The following is a 19,270-nucleotide window of genomic DNA, read 5'->3' as shown; positions in this document are numbered from 1 at the left end:
TGGCAAGATTTTATTCCTTTTTTTTTCCTCTGAGTATTATTCCATTGCGCGTATATAGTAAATCTTCTTTTAAAGTATTAACATAAATAAGTTAGCTTAATAAATTTGAAAATCTTAATAAAGAGCATTCAAAGATAATGAAGAAAAATATTTGTGGGCCAAAATTTAAAAGATCATTATCAACGGAAGAATTGAAACTGAAAAAGTTTTCAATAACTACCTTCAAGACAACTGCAGAGTCATGAGTTTTATCAATGAGTGCTTTAGTTTCAGAAATAAATCATTCCTGTGATATATAGTCTGCCTGTGCATGGGGGAAAAAAATACGAAAAATGTTCCAATACACTTTAGAAAGCCTGGGTGACCCTCATAGTAAAACCTAAAAATGCTTAGTATAGATGCAAAAGTTTGAATTACAAATTAGCATATTTGATTCAGATTATAGTAAAATAATAATTTATTCTGAATAACTCAATATTACCCTAAAAATTCAGATATATAATTCCTAATGAACAAAAATCACACCAATAGACTGCAAGATACATAAATGTCTCAATAGATGTAGAAAATAATTTGATAAAGTTTAATGAACCCTCTCTGGGTTTTAAAACTTGCTTAATAAGTTCAGAATAAAATGATAATTCATTGGCATAATAAGGAATATTTATCTTTAACATACAGCCAACATCATATTTTATAACAATACACTGGCAAATCACAAACTAGTCAAGAACGTCTATTCTTAGGAGCACCTGGGTGGCTCAGTGGGTTAAGCCTCTGCCTTCGACTCAGGTTATGATCTCAGCGTCCTGAGATCGAGCCCTGCATCAGGCTCTCTGCTCAGTGTGGAGCCTGCTTCCTTCTCTCTCTGCCTGCCTCTCTGCCTACATGTGATCTCTCTGTCAGATAAATAAATAAAATCTTAAAAAAAAAAAGAATGTCTATTCTTAACACTATCATTTCCACCTGTTCTAGAAGTGATAGCCAAAACAAACAAAAGAACCCCAGAAACATAAGGTGTATTTGTTAATTTAAAAAATTAATTGGGGACAGATACAATTTTATTTATAGATAACATGATGTTTTTACCTAAGTAATCTAAAAGAATTAACTGAAAAAAGTATTAGATATAATAACATAGGTCAGTAAAGTAACCAAGTACAAAATAAATATATATAAATCAGATTTGTGATACTAATAATATATAAGCAAAATATAATGAAAAGGAAACAGTCAACAAAATCAAAAGACAACTGACAGAATGGGAGAAGATATTTGCAAACGACATATCAGATAAAGGACTAGTGTCCAGAATCTATAAAGAACTTAGCAAACTCAACACCCGAAGAACAAATAATCCAATCAAGAAATGGGCAGAGGACATGAACAGACATTTCTGCAAAGAAGACATCCAGATGGCCAACAGACACATGAAAAAGTGCTCCATATCACTCGGCATCAGGGAAATACAAATCAAAACCACAATGAGATATCACCTCACACCAGTCAGAATGGCTAAAATAAACAAGTCAGGAAATGACAGATGCTGGCGAGGATGCGGAGAAAGGGGAACCCTCCTACACTGTTTATGGGAATGCAAGCTGGTGCAGCCACTCTGGAAAACAGCATGGAGGTTCCTCAAAATGTTGAAAATAGAACTGCCCTATGACCCAGCAATTGCACTATTGGGTATTTACCCTAAAGATGCAAACGTAGTGATCCGAAGGGGTACATGCACCCGAATGTTAATAGCAGCAATGTCCACAATAGCCAAACTATGGAAAGAACCTAGATGTCCATCAACAGATGAATGGATCAAGAAGAAGTGGTATATATACACAATGGAATACTATGCAGCCATCAAAAGAAATGAAGTCTTGCCATTTGCGACAACATGGATGGAACTGGAGCGTATCATGCTTAGCGAAATAAGTCAAGCAGAGAAAGACAACTATCATATGATCTCCCTGATATGAGGAAGTGGTGATGCAACATGGGGGCTTAAGTGGGTAGGAGAAGAATCAATGAAACAAGATGGGATTGGGAGGGAAACAAACCATAAGTGACTCTTAATCTCACAAAACAAACTGAGGGTTGCTGGGGGGAGGGGGTTTGGGAAAAAGGGGTGGGATTATGGACATTGGGGAGGGTATGTGCTTTGGTGAGTGCTGTGAAATGTGTAAACCTGGTGATTCACAGACCTGTACCCCTGGGGATAAAAATATGTTTATAAAAAATAAAAAATTTAAAAAATATATATAATGAAAATATCCAATTAATAATAAATCAAACATCATAAGAAACAATTCCTAGAATAATCTTTAAGACTTGTGTGAGACCTATAGAATGACAATAACAAGTACTTGGCTGTAAGAAGAATAAAGAAACTTTCATGAATAGAAGAACACACTTTGAGGCTGAATAGGGAGAAAATAAGTTAATTTAATCCACCAAAATTCTAACAAGCATTCTTGGAGTACTAGTGCAATGCTAAGACATCTTTTCAAAGCAATTCCCAAAGTTTATCAAGAATAAATAGGAAAAAACAAACAAAAAAATTAAAAATTTAATGGAGAAAGTGTCTCACCAAATGTAGTGGGTTGTGAAAACAGACAACAAACCAATTCTAGTAGATTAAAAAAAAAAAAAAACAAAACAATGACAGGAATTAGAAAGCTCTGTGTGAGATAAAGGTGACATCATAAATCAGTGAGGACATAAAAGAAAATTCATTAATGGTGTGAGGCAATTATTTAACAAATGGAAATAAAATTAAGTTAGTTCCTCACTTTTTTATTTTTTAAAAAAATTTTATTTATTTATTTGACAGAGAGAAACACAGTGAGAGAGGGAAAACAAGCAGAGAGAAAGGGAGAAGCAGGCTTCCCACAGAGCACACAGCCTGATGCAGGGCTTGATTCCATGACCTGAGCTGAAGTCAGATGCTTAACAACTGAGCCACCCAGGCACCCAGCTCCTCACTTTTTACCATAAAATTAACTGTAGAATGATTAAACTATTCTAATCTTAAAAGCTGAAAACACACACACATACTCCAGGAAGAAGATATGAGCACTTAACAGATCTCAGGATGTGCAATAGCTTTCTAACTATAACAGCATTGAAAGAAATCATGCAAGAAATAGTATAAATTTGACTACAGAAAACAAAATTTGAAATCTCCCTATAAGAGCATCAAAAACTGAAATTAAAACTTCATCATCATGAAAAAATAAATATAATCTAAAAAATATACAATTGGGAAAAATACTTGATGGGTTTACTACAAAAAAGTTTCATATCATTAATATACAAAGAGCATATGTAAATCTTAAAAGTGCAATAGAAAAAAATGGCAAAGAATATGAAGTATTTACTTCAGGACAGAAAATAGAAAGAAGGAAGGAAGAAAGAAAGTGATGGGAGGAAAAACCAAGGAAAGTAAGGAAAAAAGAAAAAACTAAACATGAAGGGAAAAATCAAATTACTCAATTCCAAATATTTTTGTTTTAAAGGCTATCTTTTTCACATATCAAATTAGCTGAACTTAACTCTAAAGCCCAGTATTGTGAATGTGAGATTAGAAATTGGAATGACTTTTCTGGAGAGTAAGTTCAATGATCTACATCAAGAATTAATGCTCTTAGATTGAATAACTCTACTTTGAGCCATTCATCTTATGGCAATAATTAGGGAACATTTGAGGGCAGGAACATTCATTGTCACGTTATACCTGTATTAGCTGAATTTATCATTAATCACCAGAGCTATGTCACAAAATATCCAACATCATTGGTGAGGGGTATCACAAGTAATTCATTTCTATTAATAGTATATGTGGTAAACTAAACATTATTTAGTAAAATAGAGTGCAGTCAAGGTTATCTCTGTAATATTATTCTTACTCCTATTGCAATATAATTCATGAGTGGGAAGAAAAGGAACAGAGCAGTGGCAAATGCCCAGAGAAATCTGCATAAACCAGAGCCTTTTTAATCTATGTGTACATGAGAACTCACTGGCTTGTGAATAACATACATCCACATGTGTTACAGAGGAGAAAAAAAAACTAGAAACACTTAGAATTGCAGTCATTTAAGATAAGCAATACAGATACTTTAAATTTGTTTTGGAAGAAGTCTGATAAAACGGGTAAATGTTCACTATATGGTGGAAGCAAAAAGAAGGCTTGGGCACACAGTGACACCTGTTTTATAAAAGAGCCAGTGGAAGTTTACCTGTGTTGGAAGCAGTTGTCTCTGGGAATTATTTTTCTCTGTATGCTTTCCTGAATTTTCTAAATATTATGTAGCAAGCAGATATTATTTTATGGCCAGAAAGAAATTATTAGTGAAAAATACTGTACAATTATAAAGAAGTACAGAATGTTTACAAAGTAATCCTGTAATCCTCTTTCCTTCCTGATCCAATTAAAAATATATTATAAATATTTACAGAAGAGGGTTTATGCCTTTCTGATTAACCTCATAGAATTAATTCTGTCATATACTAAAAGGAAAATCTCTGACAGCACAAAGTAACAGTGATCTTCAACATGTAATCAGCTAACCTGCCAAAGACAATTCTGTAACTCTTTAAGCATTACACACTTAATTAGAAACTAAAACAAAATATAATCATGACATATCATTTTATCCTTCATGAAAACATACCCTGTTCTTGGAGGAAAGGAGTAATAAAGACCAAATGGGTAAACTTTAGTTAACAGTCTTCATTCTTATTTACAAGGAACTAAATTAATACCCTCTCTAGGGAGAAAAATTAAAAAGCATGCAGTGACCTTCATTGAACTTCATGCGCTAATCAACTGAAAACATACTTTTCAATGCCCTGAAAAACATGGTTCAGGGTTATGGGGTTAACACAATACAAAATGCTGCCAAACTTCCTGTTATTGTTGTTATTGTTGTTTTCTTAACCCAGGAATCTTCCTATGAGAACACAAGTTTCACACTGGGGTGACAGAGAGGAGGACTTCTGTCCTGTATCCAGGCATCTTGCCCCAGAACAGCCTTTCTAATAACTCATGATTCTGAAGGGCACAGAAAAAAATAGTAGTAAGTGCATTTTGTGTTTTCATTTATTTCTTGGGAGAATAGCAGTCATTATTAATGTATGTTCTTGACATATCATTGGATTCACATTCCCAACTGTTTTGAATTACTACCTAAAATAGTCTTTTGAGGAATGTTAAATTTAAAAAAAAAAAAAAGCCATTCTCAACTAGGTTGCTGAAGCACAGTTGCTTTCTGTGAGTTTCACTATTCCAATTCTCCTTTGTTAAACACGGTGATTAGCTACCTTAGGTTTCTCAATTTTTAAAAATTATTTTATAACACAAAAATGTACTAGAATAGCTCTTTTATTTTTACTTTTGGGGGAAATACACTTTTATACTTCATTGCTTGAAAGAAAACATAAATAAGGACTGATTTCTTTAGGTTTTGAAGTTGATGGTACCATTTCATTTATTTGCAAATTAAAACAGGGTTTCTCAGCCTGTGCACTATTGACATTTTTGGCTAAATAATTATTGGGCGGGGGGGTTGTCCAGTACATTGTAGCACGTATAGCAACATCCCTGGTCTCTACACACTGGATTCCAGTAGCACCCTGTCCACTCCACTCCCCTGTAACAACCATAAATATCTCCAGACACTGCCTGTAGTCCCCTGGTGGCGGGGGGGGGCTGCAAAATCTCCCCGATGAAGAACTCCTGTCTAAGTCATATCACTCACAGTGAGCCATGTGAGTCTTCAAAAAGTGAAATTCCTGGTTTTCAAATGTTGAGACTACGTGCTAGTCTATTACTTTACTAGTCCTTAACTATTCTACCTAAAGTAAACTAATAAGAAACTAAAATTTCCCACATCTTTAAAAAAAAAAAAAAACTGATCAAAAAACTAGAATTTAGAGGTTGGAGATAACTGTCACGTTGAAAATTCATTTCACTTCTCTTGACATTATCTCCTAATTTTTACTTGGTCATAAAAGGCATCTAAATTATTTTATCACAATGAATATTCAAACTTTTAGTTCAAAAGTCCAAATAAAGAGATTTTCAGTAAGAAGCAGATAACTTCATATAATTCATAAAATGCATAAACATTTTTATTCATAAGCTTTATAACTAATGTAGCAATGATGGAAAACAGAATTTTTCTGTCAGTTATATACCTTTTTACTATTTTAATTTTAACATGTTCATTGGAAAATTATCAGAAAAGTATGTAGATTACCATAATCCTACTACACAGAGATAACCACATTTGGCTGTTGATCTTTCTATTCTATTCATCTATTATCTATTCTATTCCATTCATATAAATACATCCTATACTAAACCCTTAACAAATCACGATTGATACTCCACTCTGTGAATTAAACATGTTTATTAGACTATAAGGGCAAAATTTGTAATAATAAATATTCTTGGCTTTCTCAAACAAATATTTTTTACGGCACTAAAGCACACAATGTTGGGTACCTATTTTCAGCACTAACCTCTACATGCTACAATTTTTCTGTTTCTCTAACCCATAGGCTTTAGCATAACAAGAGAGATGTGAACCTGCAGATACATTCAAGGTTGCTTTTTTTTTTTTAACTCTACTCTATGTGTCATCTAGATATAGATGTCCAAAGTCCTAATTTTTTGGAAAATTCTAGGTGAAGGAAGAGAAGGTCTTATAAGGTCACTCCTTACTTTCCTTTGTTCCACATGGATCCACTGAAACAAAACAAATAACAACAACCCCCCAAAAAATCCCTCCCACAAGGCCATTTATCTGTTTAGAAAGTGTCACTGAACATTTCCCCTTGAATATTAGAAATCCTCTCTCCATGTCTCTTCTACTCCCACGTTCAGGAAATCTTCAGGAACTGTTTCATCCTTTGTAGTTCTTAACTTGTAACACCTCCTTGGTTCTTTGTGCCCTTCTCTTCTCTCTGGAGCAAGAGAAATTCTTTTCTACAGAGCTCTTCACCTCCACCTTGGTTGCATACAAGCCCTTCTAGGTCAGTGGAGAGCCTTAAGAGAGCTGATGAACCAAATTCTTGATTATTGTACAATTTCCAGTCAAAGAGCCCTGGTAACCAATTAGTCTAACGATTCAATCCAAAAAAGAAACTGAGGAAACCAGCTGACTATTCTAATTTTATATTTATTGACACAGCTCAAAGCATGGATCAAAGTAAGGGAATGAACACTTGCGAATAATTAGAAGACCTGGGGGTCTGGGGCCAGGGATCTAACCTATGTAGCTGGGTAACAGAGGACTCATCTCAATCATTGTGACTCCTTTCCATTCTCTGTAAAATAGGAATAGCACCTAAGCTACTAAGAACAATGGTGACCCACATAATGGTCCACAAAGCATGTTCAAACAGACTGGCTGCTTCTGCCCTCAGAACAACACAGCAAAAGAGATACAGCATCTATAATTATTATCATCCTCATTTATAGGCCCAGAGGAATTAGTGGCCTGGTTGAATCCCACTGAAGTAGCAGAGCTGAAATCTGTCTTTGAATTGAAATACGACGCCAAGTGCCTTCTCTCTCTCTCTGGAGGGAAATTTGTGAAGATCTAATGACATTGCATATTATAAAGGTTCTTTCCAAATGGAGAAAAAAAAAAGTTAATGAAAACCCAACACTTATTGCTGTATTTATTTTCAGATAACTTTGGTAAGACGCAACCATATAAGAATGCTTTCATGAGAGTTCAGGTATTTTCCACACACATTTTTTGCAAATGGCACAGTACATTATAAAATAAAACTTAACATATTAGGATTAAAGCATTGCACTATGGGGCACCTGGGTGGCTCAGTGGTTATGTGTCTGCCTTTGGCTCAGGTCATGATCCCAGGATCCTGGGATCGAGTTCCCGCATCGGGAAGTCTGCTTTGCCCTTTCCCACTCTCCCTGTTTGTGTTCCCTCTGTTGCTGTGTCTCTCTCTGTCAAATAAATAAATAAAACCTTTTAAAAAATTACATTGTGACCGTAGTTTTTACTTCTATGATGACTCTTTAATTTTTCTTGACTTGCATTTTAGATTTATCCTGCTCCTTATCAACTGGCAGGTGATCCAAACATATACTTAGCCTTACCTCTTACACACGAGCATGCTTGCTTGTGCACATGTGCATACACACACCTCTTTTTTTTAAGATTTTATTTATTTATTTGACAGATAGAGATAGATCACAAGTAGGCAGAGAGGCAGGCAGAGAGAGAGAAGGGGAAGCGGACTCCCTGCTGAGCAGAGAGCCCAATTCGAGGCTTGATCTCAGGACCCTGGGAGCATGACCTGAGCTGAAGGCAGAGGCTTTAACCCACTGAGCCAACCAGGCGCACCCACACACCTCTTCTATCTCCATGGTTTCTGTTGATTGTTTTCCCGTTGGCTTTGACTATTTACAACACAGACTGCAAGTCCCACAGATTGATTTCCCAAGATGAACTAATTCTAAGAGTCTCCCAGGAGCATTTGACAGTGGCCCCCATATTCTCCTTCACTCTTCACTGGCACAGAAAATTAACAATGCATTGTATCTGAAAAATTTGAAACCCCCAAAGCTCAAAAATGTCAACTCTTCAAATATTCCAACTTTTAAATTTCTAATTCCTTTTGTAACTTTCCATCTTTTTCCATAATTTTCATTCATTTCTCAAAGCTATGAAGTTCACAATTGAACACATTTTCTATTGAATTTTCGTGTATGCTGAGTCAAACAGTTTCAAAGGATACAATTACTTCATCAAAAAACAAACAAGCATTTAACAAACTCTCTTTCCATATCCAGTCTGTACTAGAATCTGTGGGATCCAAAGGCACAGTTGTTCTCAAGTACAAAAAAGAAAATCTATTACATTATGAGTTGCTTTTGAAGGAAATAAAATAACTTCACTATATATACATTATATTATATTTTATTTCTTAAAAACTACCACATATATTCCTGTTAATGTTTGTATGTCAGTATACTGGGATCCCAAACATTGTATCCTACCCTAATTACCTTATAATTGTGGTTTAATTTATATATTGATACCCTAAATTTATTTTTTAATGAATTTCATGTTAAGACTTTTTTGCAATATGAAAAATTTCATAAAAACAATACTCACTTGGTTTTTAAAAAAACAGACAACAATCCTCACACACAACTGAAATACTTTCAAAAAGGAAAAGTCTTTTAACTATGTCTACTTTTAGAAAACTAAATAATAAACTTCGTTGAAAAATATAAAATTTGGATAATGGAAAAACGAGTATATCTTGCTATCTACCACATAGAGATGTGCTTGACTCTAATCTATGTAAAGTGAGGTTTTAGTTCTTCTACTGTAGCACTTTTCAAAGTACCTCTGTAATTTTGATTATCATATTATTATTTTACATTTTGTTGGTTGTAAGTTGGAAATCTCTAGTTATACTTCTGTTTCTTGTCCAATAAATTTTAGCCAGTTTCTTGACACCACTCTAGGTGGAATAAGACTATTAATGCCTCTACTCATCCCTCAATTTTTGCTACCGTCTTTCACCTTCCAACTCTGTCAGTTAGCTATACATTTACTTTTACTTTGTTAAGGCTGTAAAGTGAACCGTTAAGTATTTGAGCTAATAAAAAAATGTTTTTTATGGGTGCCTAGGTGGTTCAGTTGGCTAAGTATCTGCCTTCAGCTCATGATCCCAGGGTCCTGGGATCCAGCCCTGAGTCATTGTTGTGAGGCAGGGGTAAGGGAGAGGTAGGCTGGGGGGGCGGGGAGAGAAGGGTTTCCTGCTCAGCAGGGAGTCTGCTTCACCCTGCTTATGCTCTCTCTCTGTCTCTCAAATAAATAAATCAAATCTTTAAACAAAAAGAATGTTTTTATAATTAAGTTAAATTGAGTTGAGCTTTCTACCACAACAGAAACCCTCTTAACTTCACTGAGTACCTCCTACCTGCTTACCTGCTTGTCAGGAAAAGAGATGCTACAACCTACTTTGTGTAAATAAAACTATCTTATTTTTTTTTAAAGATTTTATTTATTTATTTGACAGAGCGAGAGATCACAAGTAGGCAGAGAGAGAGGCAGACAGAGAGGAAGGGAAGCAGGCTCCTCGCCTAGCAGAGAGCCCGATGTGGCGCTCGATCCTAGGGATCATCGACCCCGGGATCATGACCTGAGCTGAAGGGGCAGAGGCTTTAAACCACTGAGCCCAGGCGCCCCTAAATGACACTATCTTAAAAGGACATGATTTTATAATACATCAGTTATATTTAATTAAAATACATCTTATAAAACAAAACAAAATGATAGGATGAAGCTCTGCAATAGTCTAAGACAATATCTTTCTCAGGAAAAGTCTTTCAAAAATAAAGCCATTGTAGAATATTATTTGAAAACAGGGGGATACATTGTTTATTTTCTGAAAGAGACACTAAAATTGAAGGAAATGGTGTATAGTGATCCTAGTGAAAAGATTTATTGCATTTGAAACATATTCTAGAGGTTATTGTCTTAAGTATAAAAGCTACTGAAGGGCAAAATGGGAAGTGACCATGACTTAAGTATAATTTATAATATGAATTTCAGTTTATATTTAAGTCAAATATTCTTTTTTTTTCCAGTGAGACCTCTGAGTTTGCAGAAAATATCCACAAATAAATTCTTCTAATAACTTTAACTTTAAAAAACAAGTATAAGGGGCGCCTGGGTGGCTCAGTGGTTTGGGCTGCTGCCTTCCGCTCGGGTCATGATCTCAGGGTCCTGGGATCAAGTCCCGCATCGGGCTCTCTGCTCCACAGGAAGCCTGCTTCCCTCTTTCTCTCTCTCTCTCTCTCTGCCTGCCTCTCTGCCTACTTGTGATCTCTGTCTGTCAAATAAATAAATAAAATCTTAAAAAAAAAAGTATAATAAAGCTTCCCTATACTGTACTATACTTTTCTATACCTTTCTGCCTCTCTGAAAAAGGTCTTGAGATGCTATGCCTAGTGAATCAGATTCCTCTTCCTTTGTGAACAAAAACCATAGCAATCTTCTTCATGTTGTCCTCATTACACATTCTGCTTAAGGTATGCTCAGCTCAACCCCTCATAAACTAGGGTTTATAGATGGTTTAAAATATGTTATTCATGCATATAATAATTCACCTGAGAAAGTATTTTAGGTAGCTTAAATAAAATATATGCATACAAAAGCTAGTAATACATAGGTGAAAAATAATAAGCCAAATACAATGTTTATTTTTTTTAAAAAAATCACAATGAAGCAGGCCATAATACCTTCCTAAATTGAGATGTAAATTTAGTTCTGAGCTTCCTGATAGTTGAAATAAAAAGGAGAAGTAACAAAATTTCAATTCAGGGGAAACCAAACTTCTGCTAATACTAAACTCTAAAGGAAATTTCCCTTAGGGACTATGTCCCAAAAGACGAGGAGGGAAGACTAGTGTGCCCGTCACCAGTGTTTTCTGGAATTTTCTCCCTGTTCCTCCCTATGTATATGAAAGTGTCTTGCCATAAATACATCCCACATTGAAGAGTCTGCATGGTTAGATTCAAGAAATCAGAAAAACTACAAGTTTTGTAAAAGAGTTAGAGGGATCTGATGTTGTAGTTCACAAAAGGAATTTTCCCTCATCTATGTCAGTATCAGAAAGAAAAATGAGTGAACTGTTTTTCTATTTCCTCTATGTAGATACTATTCACTATTCCTAATAACATCATTTTCAAATGAATAAATTGGATTCAGTGAATTAGAGAGAAGTCAAATGGAAGTCTGATTTATCCAAGACACTTAGAAATTCAGAGGCATATCAGTGACCTGAATCTGAAAGATATGAATCAAGTTATTCATTATACTCATTGATAAAGCAATCTTATACAACAGCATTTAAATGTAAAAACACAGAAAAAATCATATTAGTCATATTACCACAGATCATGTGATACAGATTATAAAAGACATTATGTCTCTGTATTTTAAAAAAATGATCTTTACTAATGCTAAAACTACCCCCAAAGTCACAGCTTCTGTAGTAAACATTTAAATGTATGTTAAAACTGGCAGCTCTCTAAGAGTGACAGCTCTCTTGCTCCATATTGAACAACTGATGAAGAAATCATTGATGAAAAACTTTGAAAATATCATTTAGTGAATGAAATATCATGTTGAGGTCAGGAATATTACCTTATTGATAAAATATTCATTTCCTGTAATAAATGGGTTTGGAGTCATCAATTATCAGGAAACTATCAAACACTGGTTTTGACTTAAATATATTTAATAAGTCATGTTTATTGGATTCATATTGATCGATTCTTCCACAATTTTCACACAGAAAATGAAATCTGTGCAGTTAATTAGTTGAAAATAACAACTGCTGGTTCAATTAAATTTAGCAAATTTCACATTCTAGTTTTACCATATGTACATTTGTTTGAAGTAATAATTCAACTTCTGTACTAGATTGCATATTTTGGAACAAAGTGAACAAATTACATTATGACATGGAAATATCTCTAAAAATACACATTTGATTTCCTCTTGGAAAATTAAGCACAAATGGCTTAAGTGAATCCCTAATAAACGACCACAAAAATTACTTGATTACATGGGTATAAATTTGACTTAGCCATTAATAACTTTTGCATAAAACTACGCACATTGGCAGTCATAGGATATATTAAATTTCTCTCCTAAAACATTACCCATTTAAAAAAGGATGAAGAAGAAGAGAGAGGGAGAGAGACAGAAAAGAAAAAAAGAAAGGAAAAGCTTGGGAGTGCTGCTTTGCTCTAGAATTAAGAAGCCAGAGTTTTATTCATATCTAAGTTATGGGAAAACTGATGAGATCAAAAAATATTTCAAGTTGGAAGAATGTGCAGTCAGAGGAAATACCGCTGGGCGGCTAGTAAGTAGTTACCTTCGTCCTTGCCTGTAGAAAAGCAGAGAAGAAGTATATACACATTTAAGGCTGCTGTGCACTTGGCACAACGTCTCACAAAATCTTAACAAATGCTATCTTGGTTGGGTCTCATTGCGCTTTGATGACCCATGCAGAGTTGGGGATATTGTCTTTTCACAAGAGAGTTAGTCATTATGAGATGTGCTCAAGGTCAATCCACAATCTGGACCTTCTGACAGAATTTAGGCAGGTAGTCTATGCCTAAAACATGACAGCTATTTGAAATACAAATAAGTATGATTTGACGTTAATTAATGCAAATATGTGTTACTACAAACTGTTTCAGTCATGGTGTAGTCCGCTTTCAATAAAGAGCTCAATAAAGTGTATGTGACCGGCAATACCAACAGCTAACTAACCCTATTCATATCAAATAAACAACTCTAGAGCGACTACTACTTGCAAAGTTCTGTGATTAACAGCTAGTCATGGATAGCAGGTGGTTTCCTGAGGTCCTTTCTCTTTCTCCCCCTATATGTATGTATATAATTTTCTATTCAACTAGTTTACCCAACCTTCACTGAAGATAACGTGTGACTTTATTACAGAAATAAAGTTCACAATTCAGAGGATTTGTATCTAAAACTACCTTTCCACTTTTGAACGCAATTTTCTTTTAGAAAGGAAAAAAAAAAAAAAAAAAGTTGGCAGTGCCATGACCACCCGCGTTTTAGAGCAGGAGACCTCTATGCCAGATACCCGGTGTTCTGGCAAACTTATTTATACAAATGCATCAACCTCCGTGCTGTCTGGATAGACACCTTAAAGCAATGTTCTAAAAGTAAGGGCCTTCATTTGCACCGTAGATAGTGCTACAACGTGTTTGTGCAGTTTTCCTTCACATAGAGGAACTTTCGCCACAAAAGGAGTTTAAAAGTTCAGGGTAGGGATTTTGGTGACCTACAAAAGCCGTACGTCCAGCGTCCCCATTTTCCTCAGCACCTTATAGTATTATACAGTAATTTAAGCACCAGACCTGCCTTGATAGCGGCTCACTTTGTGACACAGCTCCAGCCGGACTTGACTTGCTCTGGGCGCCAGGATCAGGGTCGCACCGCAACGCTCAGAGAGGTTTGTTCCTAGTGGATCAGGGCGGGTGTGTTGCCGGAGTCGTGTTCCATTGGCTACACTCTCGGGGACTGGCCGGGTTTTCCGACACTTGATTGGATGGAACTTCCCCCTATAGGCCAAGATCATTGGAGGGTGCGGGAGCCAGGGGGCGGGGCGGGTTCCCCAGGATTCTTGACCGAGCGCGCTCAGCTGCGGAGCAGGGCGCCGGGCGCCGTCCTGGAGCTGGTTGGGAGGGCAGACCCGGAGGGAGGACGGAAGGGTCCCGGCGCGGAAGAGGTCTGGAAGAGCTAGAGCGGGGCCGGGGCTGGTCGCCGGCCGCCCGGAGGGCAGTCCTAGGTTCCCCGCGGCGGCGGCCGCTCCAAGACAGTATCTGTCAACGCTCTTCCTCAGTCCTCCTCCTTTGGCCGGGCCGGGCTCCGCTGGCGGCGGCTGGGAAGACGCGGGACCCACCGTGACGAGCCCATCAGCTGTCAGGCGAGCGGCGAAGCGACCCGAGGGCGGCGAGAGACACACAAAGAACGCGGTGAGCGGCGGCGGCGAAAGGGGGCGGCAGATTCGGGACGGCAACTCCCGGCCGCGCCCGCTCGTGCCGCCGCCGCCGGAGCTGGGTCCGAGGCCGCGGAGACAATGCGGCCGGGCTTCGGCCCCGCGCGCCTCGAGTGCGGGCGCCTGCGCTCCCCTGGCCCCTATTTGACCGTCCTCGCCTCGCCCAGCCCCCTCCCGGCCGGCTGGGCCCCCGCCCGGGGAAGGGGCGCCCCCTCGCTCCCGCAGCGGGGAAGGAAGTCCGTCCGCGGCCGCCGAGCCCGGCAACTTGCGAACGGGGAAAAGTTTGCGGCGCCTCCGCAGGGCGGCGCGGCGCCGCCCGCCCCTGGCGTTAGCGGTCACAGCCGGTGACTTTCTGGACTAGTCGTCAGTCCGGGCCGCGGCGCGCTAGGCGGCGACTGCGGGGAGGGCCAGAGTCCGTCCGAGGGCGCCCGCGCCCGGGGCTGCGGGTGAGTTGGCTTTTGGGGCACGATGGGTTTAAGCTGTCTGGGGCACCTAGGTTTGGGGAAAAAGCAGGGGGAGTGCCTTTAATACTTTTTGGAGCAGGCGGGGAGAGCAAATGTAAGTGCGATTGCTTAAGAGTCGCTGACATGCCGCTGGCTCGTGAACCGTATCGGTGGGAACCTTTTAGGAGCTGGGGCTACTGAGGGCCTGTGCAGGGTGGGGGTTGGGAGGTGGAAAGATAAGAAGGTCGCGCACCAGCCTTGCCAGTAACTGGCTCTGCGTGACCTTGGACAAGGGACTTAATCACTTAGCTCTCCTCATCCGTGATACAGGAGGCTAGAGCTACGTGATGTCTGGTGTCTTACGTTTTTAAATACATCTCGGTTTGAGATTTTCCTTGGGCCTCAACGTGGTACAGGAGTTATGAACCAGTAGGCCAGGATATATTTACAGGCGCCTGGAGTCACCTTTCAGCCTACGGAGAAGTAACTTCTAAGTCTGATGCTTTCAAACAGTAAATATTGGAAGGTTTGGAAGGGTTTTTTTGTTTTTTTGTTTTTTTTTTTCAGTGAAAAATAACTACCCATTGTTTAAAAACACTTCTTTAAACTGATCTACTTGGCTGCAGCGTTTGGAGTAGTAGCAGCCAGGCTGGGGACAGAGAACCAAGCTTGAGGGTGAAGTGGCAGGTGCCTCCAGCGATCCCTTCATCCCTTCTGGATTCCGTTTAGGGGGAGAACAAGGCTTTTATTATACATAGGAGAGAGTAAACAGGGCAGGTGTTTTGTTGTAAGTTTTCTGTATTGCTTCTTTCTTCCGAAAACTTTTGTGTGGAGGGCAGTGGGGGAATGGCCTCTAACTTTTGACGAAGGGAAAGAAAATGACACTTATTACCAAAGTAAGTCTTAAACTAATGTAAATCTTCCTTACAGGAACAGTAACACATAATGCAAGTACATCTTGATCTAATTTTAATGAAGGATTGAAAATAGCTGCTGTGTTCAGTATCACTGACGCCAAGATGGCTCACTTACATAATCTTCTTTGTTGGGATGTGTTAGTGACATGTATAATTTGGATAATTTATTAATGTTAAAGGTTTGGTCTGGGAATGGTTTTGGAATATTTTCATCACAGGTTGTGTTGCAACACAATGGAGTGTTAACTTTTAGTTATGATAATAACCTGCATTTTTTTTTCACTGAAAAGTGAAATCAAGCATTTTCCCTAACCAAAACTCTTTCAACTATTAAATGTTTATTCATCTGTACTGAATACAGGATAAATTATTTTGTTCTCTCAATGATAAATTTTCCCAGTTTTTTCACTATTCATGAGCATGAAGAGTCAGGTGCTCCACTGGGATTTCTCTTCTCATGGAGCTTATAATAACAAAAGCTGATTTCTTTTAATGTAAGTGCATACATATACTCAGTAAATATTCGGTGGATAAAATACCCAGTGCTTAGATAAGAAATAATTTAAAATTCTTTTTACCCATCCTTAAAGAGAATTATCATGCTTTAGGGGGAAGAAAGAAGGTGTCAAAACTGGCAGAAAAACTGAGTTGAATTCCAGTATCTATCCTGAAAGTTTATATTTTAAAATTAGGGATACAGATTTGGAAAGAAACAAAGATAACTAATAGGGTTCTAGGAGAAAGATAGCAATATAGATTTAACATAATACATTTTATGACCTAGCTTTCTTTGAGGAACACAAGCTTTTGAAAAGGTAGGTTTCTTAAATTATCAGTAGCTATTTGCATTGTGATTGAATGTCTAATTATAACCTAATCATAACCATTATATTTCACTTGAGTGATATCTGATTCTTAAACTCATTGTTAAAATAACATGAAGTAAAACTTTCAGAGCAGTTGCGTGAAGGAAAGTATACCTTTTGAAATCAACTAAATCTGCAGTGAGAAAATTACCTCTAATCTTACACCAAATATAAAATAAGCACTGGAAATAGCATCTTTCCAAGAAAGTCTTCACTCTAGACAAATGCTATGTGTGCAGAGGGATACTATGTGGACTACATCATATTTAAGATACTCTGGTTTTCCTAAGGGGTCTGTGTAATAGTCTATTTATTGACAAGGAAAGTAATCCCCAACATTTGTAAGCTTGGAAACTTGTGGAAAGCCTCTTGGCCTTATTTAAAAGTGACTACTCAACCTAAAACATAGCACTGATATTTGAACAATGAGCTCCCAGTAGAATGTACATTCTCCTTATAGCAGGTTTTCTGGCTGGGCAGCTTTGCAGGGGGTTAGAACCCTGAATCTGAGAATGTGGTCTTTAGACCACTTGTATCAGAATCTTCTGTAGCACCTGCAAAACTTCAGACCTCTGGATAACTTTCTACACTTGAAGAATCAGAATGTCCGTGAGCAGAATTTAGAGTCTGTATTCTTAACAAGCTCCTCCCAAAGTGAGACTCACACTAAATTTCGAGAATTAGTGTTAAGAGTTTTCTTGCCAGTGGTTAATGGCAACCATTGCTTCCCCCAGGAACATTTGAAAAGTATCTCTCTCCCCCCCCCCGTACCCCATTCTTACTGCTCTGATCATTTCCCCTCTGACACCAGAATTGGTGGCTTCATCTCTTAACTTTGGCCAAGGAGCCCCTCACAAACTGCTTCTACAAGCAAACCAAAATACCATCTATAAGCAGAGTTAAGGCAGCTCTGGAACACAGGGCCAAGAGACCCCTTCTTCTATGAGGTACTTCCACCACCCTCTCCTCCAGCTACTTCCTCATCAAGGAAGGAGATGAGGTTTCAGGAAGATAATTGGGAAAACACCCCAAGGGAAAAAACAGAACTAGAATGCTGGATGGAAAGCTATCCCCTCAACATAGTTTAACATTCATATTTGATGATTTGAGTTCTAAAGCTGATAATTTGGCACTCAAGTGTGAGGCATAATCCAGGCCCCTTCCTGTATATTGGTAAAACTTTCATCTACAAAACTGTATAATGTTCCTGTTATCTCTGTATCCATAAAATCCCCAGCATTTCAGTATTTTCATGTTTATTGAAGAAAAAGGGAAGAGTTTAGGAGAGAAGTTCAAAGCATAGTCTAAGGAGTCAGCACACCTGATTTAATTCCTGGCTTAGCCCCTTACTACCTAGGTGACTTTTAGCTGCAACCTTGACCCTGTAAGCTTCAGTTTCCTTCCTTGGAAAATGAGAATAATAGTACCTGCCTCACAGGAGTTGTTTTGAGAATTATATAATACACAAATTAGTGATAGATAATAATTATCGGTCTCTATATACTCCATATCTGTACTTTTAATTTATTATAGTAACTTTTTAATTTCTTTTTTAGCCCTGGAGAGTTGCTGTAGAAGAGGGATAAGAGAGGAAGACAACGCAGGAGGAGATAAGTCACTCTGGACACAGGGAAGGTCACACCACTAAATAATAATTGTTGAGCAGAGGGGAAAGGGACAAGGGAAGGATGCAGACTGCGGCCCTTCTAATAGCCTAGGCTTCCTCATGTGTCACCCTGGTTCAGGCGCTATCTTCTCTACCCTCCTCCCTTTTCATACCACTTGATATACTATTTTTTGATTCACTTTGAGAAACACTGATTAATTAGTCTGCCTCAAAATGTTAATCCTGGTTTTGGATTTTAGTATCTGGAGCCTCAGCTTTGTGGTAGCTTAGGGCTGGCAGTTTTCTCTCCTCTTGACATCTAGCTTTTGGAGTTATTGAAGAGAAGAGATTTCTGTCTCTAACCCCAAAGAAATCCAGAATCTAACTCCAAATTTGCCTTTTCGGAGAAGTGTATGCCATCCAGATATGGCGATGTGATGAGAGAGGCCACTGCCCTCTGACTTTGAAAAATACCTTTACTTTCCAGAGCTCTTATACTTTTCAAAGTACTTTGTCTCTTATTAGCTCACTTTTCCCTTACAGTCCTATAAAATATCAACATTAGTAGACAGACCCCTATGAGGCCTGTCAAATCTTTCTCTTCTCCCTACCTCCATTCTCTTGCAAACCTATTGCAAGGCTAGTCTTTGCTATCTTCACAACATTTTTCTTGAAATCAAAAGACTTCCATCACTTTCTATGTGTCCCCATGTCATATTGAACCTCCTCTGCCTGGTTTCTATGGTGGCCTTAAAAATAGTGTCCCATCCTACTCTAAATACATTCTTTCCATAACTTCTGCAGTATGGCCTACTTACTTACCACTGGGCCTAAGCCCAT

General features: G+C 38.1%; 1 protein-coding gene across 1 annotated transcript in view; it reads right to left on the bottom strand.

The window, feature by feature from the left end:
- LOC131834657 (uncharacterized) overlaps window positions 1-15,750 on the bottom strand; it is a 236,725-nt gene extending 220,975 nt beyond the window's left edge. Inside the window, exons 1-2 of the mRNA XM_059179336.1 lie at window positions 15,658-15,750; window positions 13,958-14,955 (exon numbers count right to left, since the gene is read on the bottom strand). Of these exons, the coding sequence (XP_059035319.1) occupies window positions 13,958-14,955; window positions 15,658-15,750 (1,091 nt within the window). The remainder of the gene's footprint in view (window positions 1-13,957; window positions 14,956-15,657) is intronic.
- Window positions 15,751-19,270: the final 3,520 nt, after the last annotated feature.

Source organism: Mustela lutreola, chromosome 6, assembly GCF_030435805.1.
Source record: "Mustela lutreola isolate mMusLut2 chromosome 6, mMusLut2.pri, whole genome shotgun sequence".
NCBI classification, from domain to species: domain Eukaryota; kingdom Metazoa; phylum Chordata; class Mammalia; order Carnivora; family Mustelidae; genus Mustela; species Mustela lutreola.
Note: the sequence above shows the minus strand (reverse complement) of the source record. Positions and strands in the feature narration are given on the sequence as shown.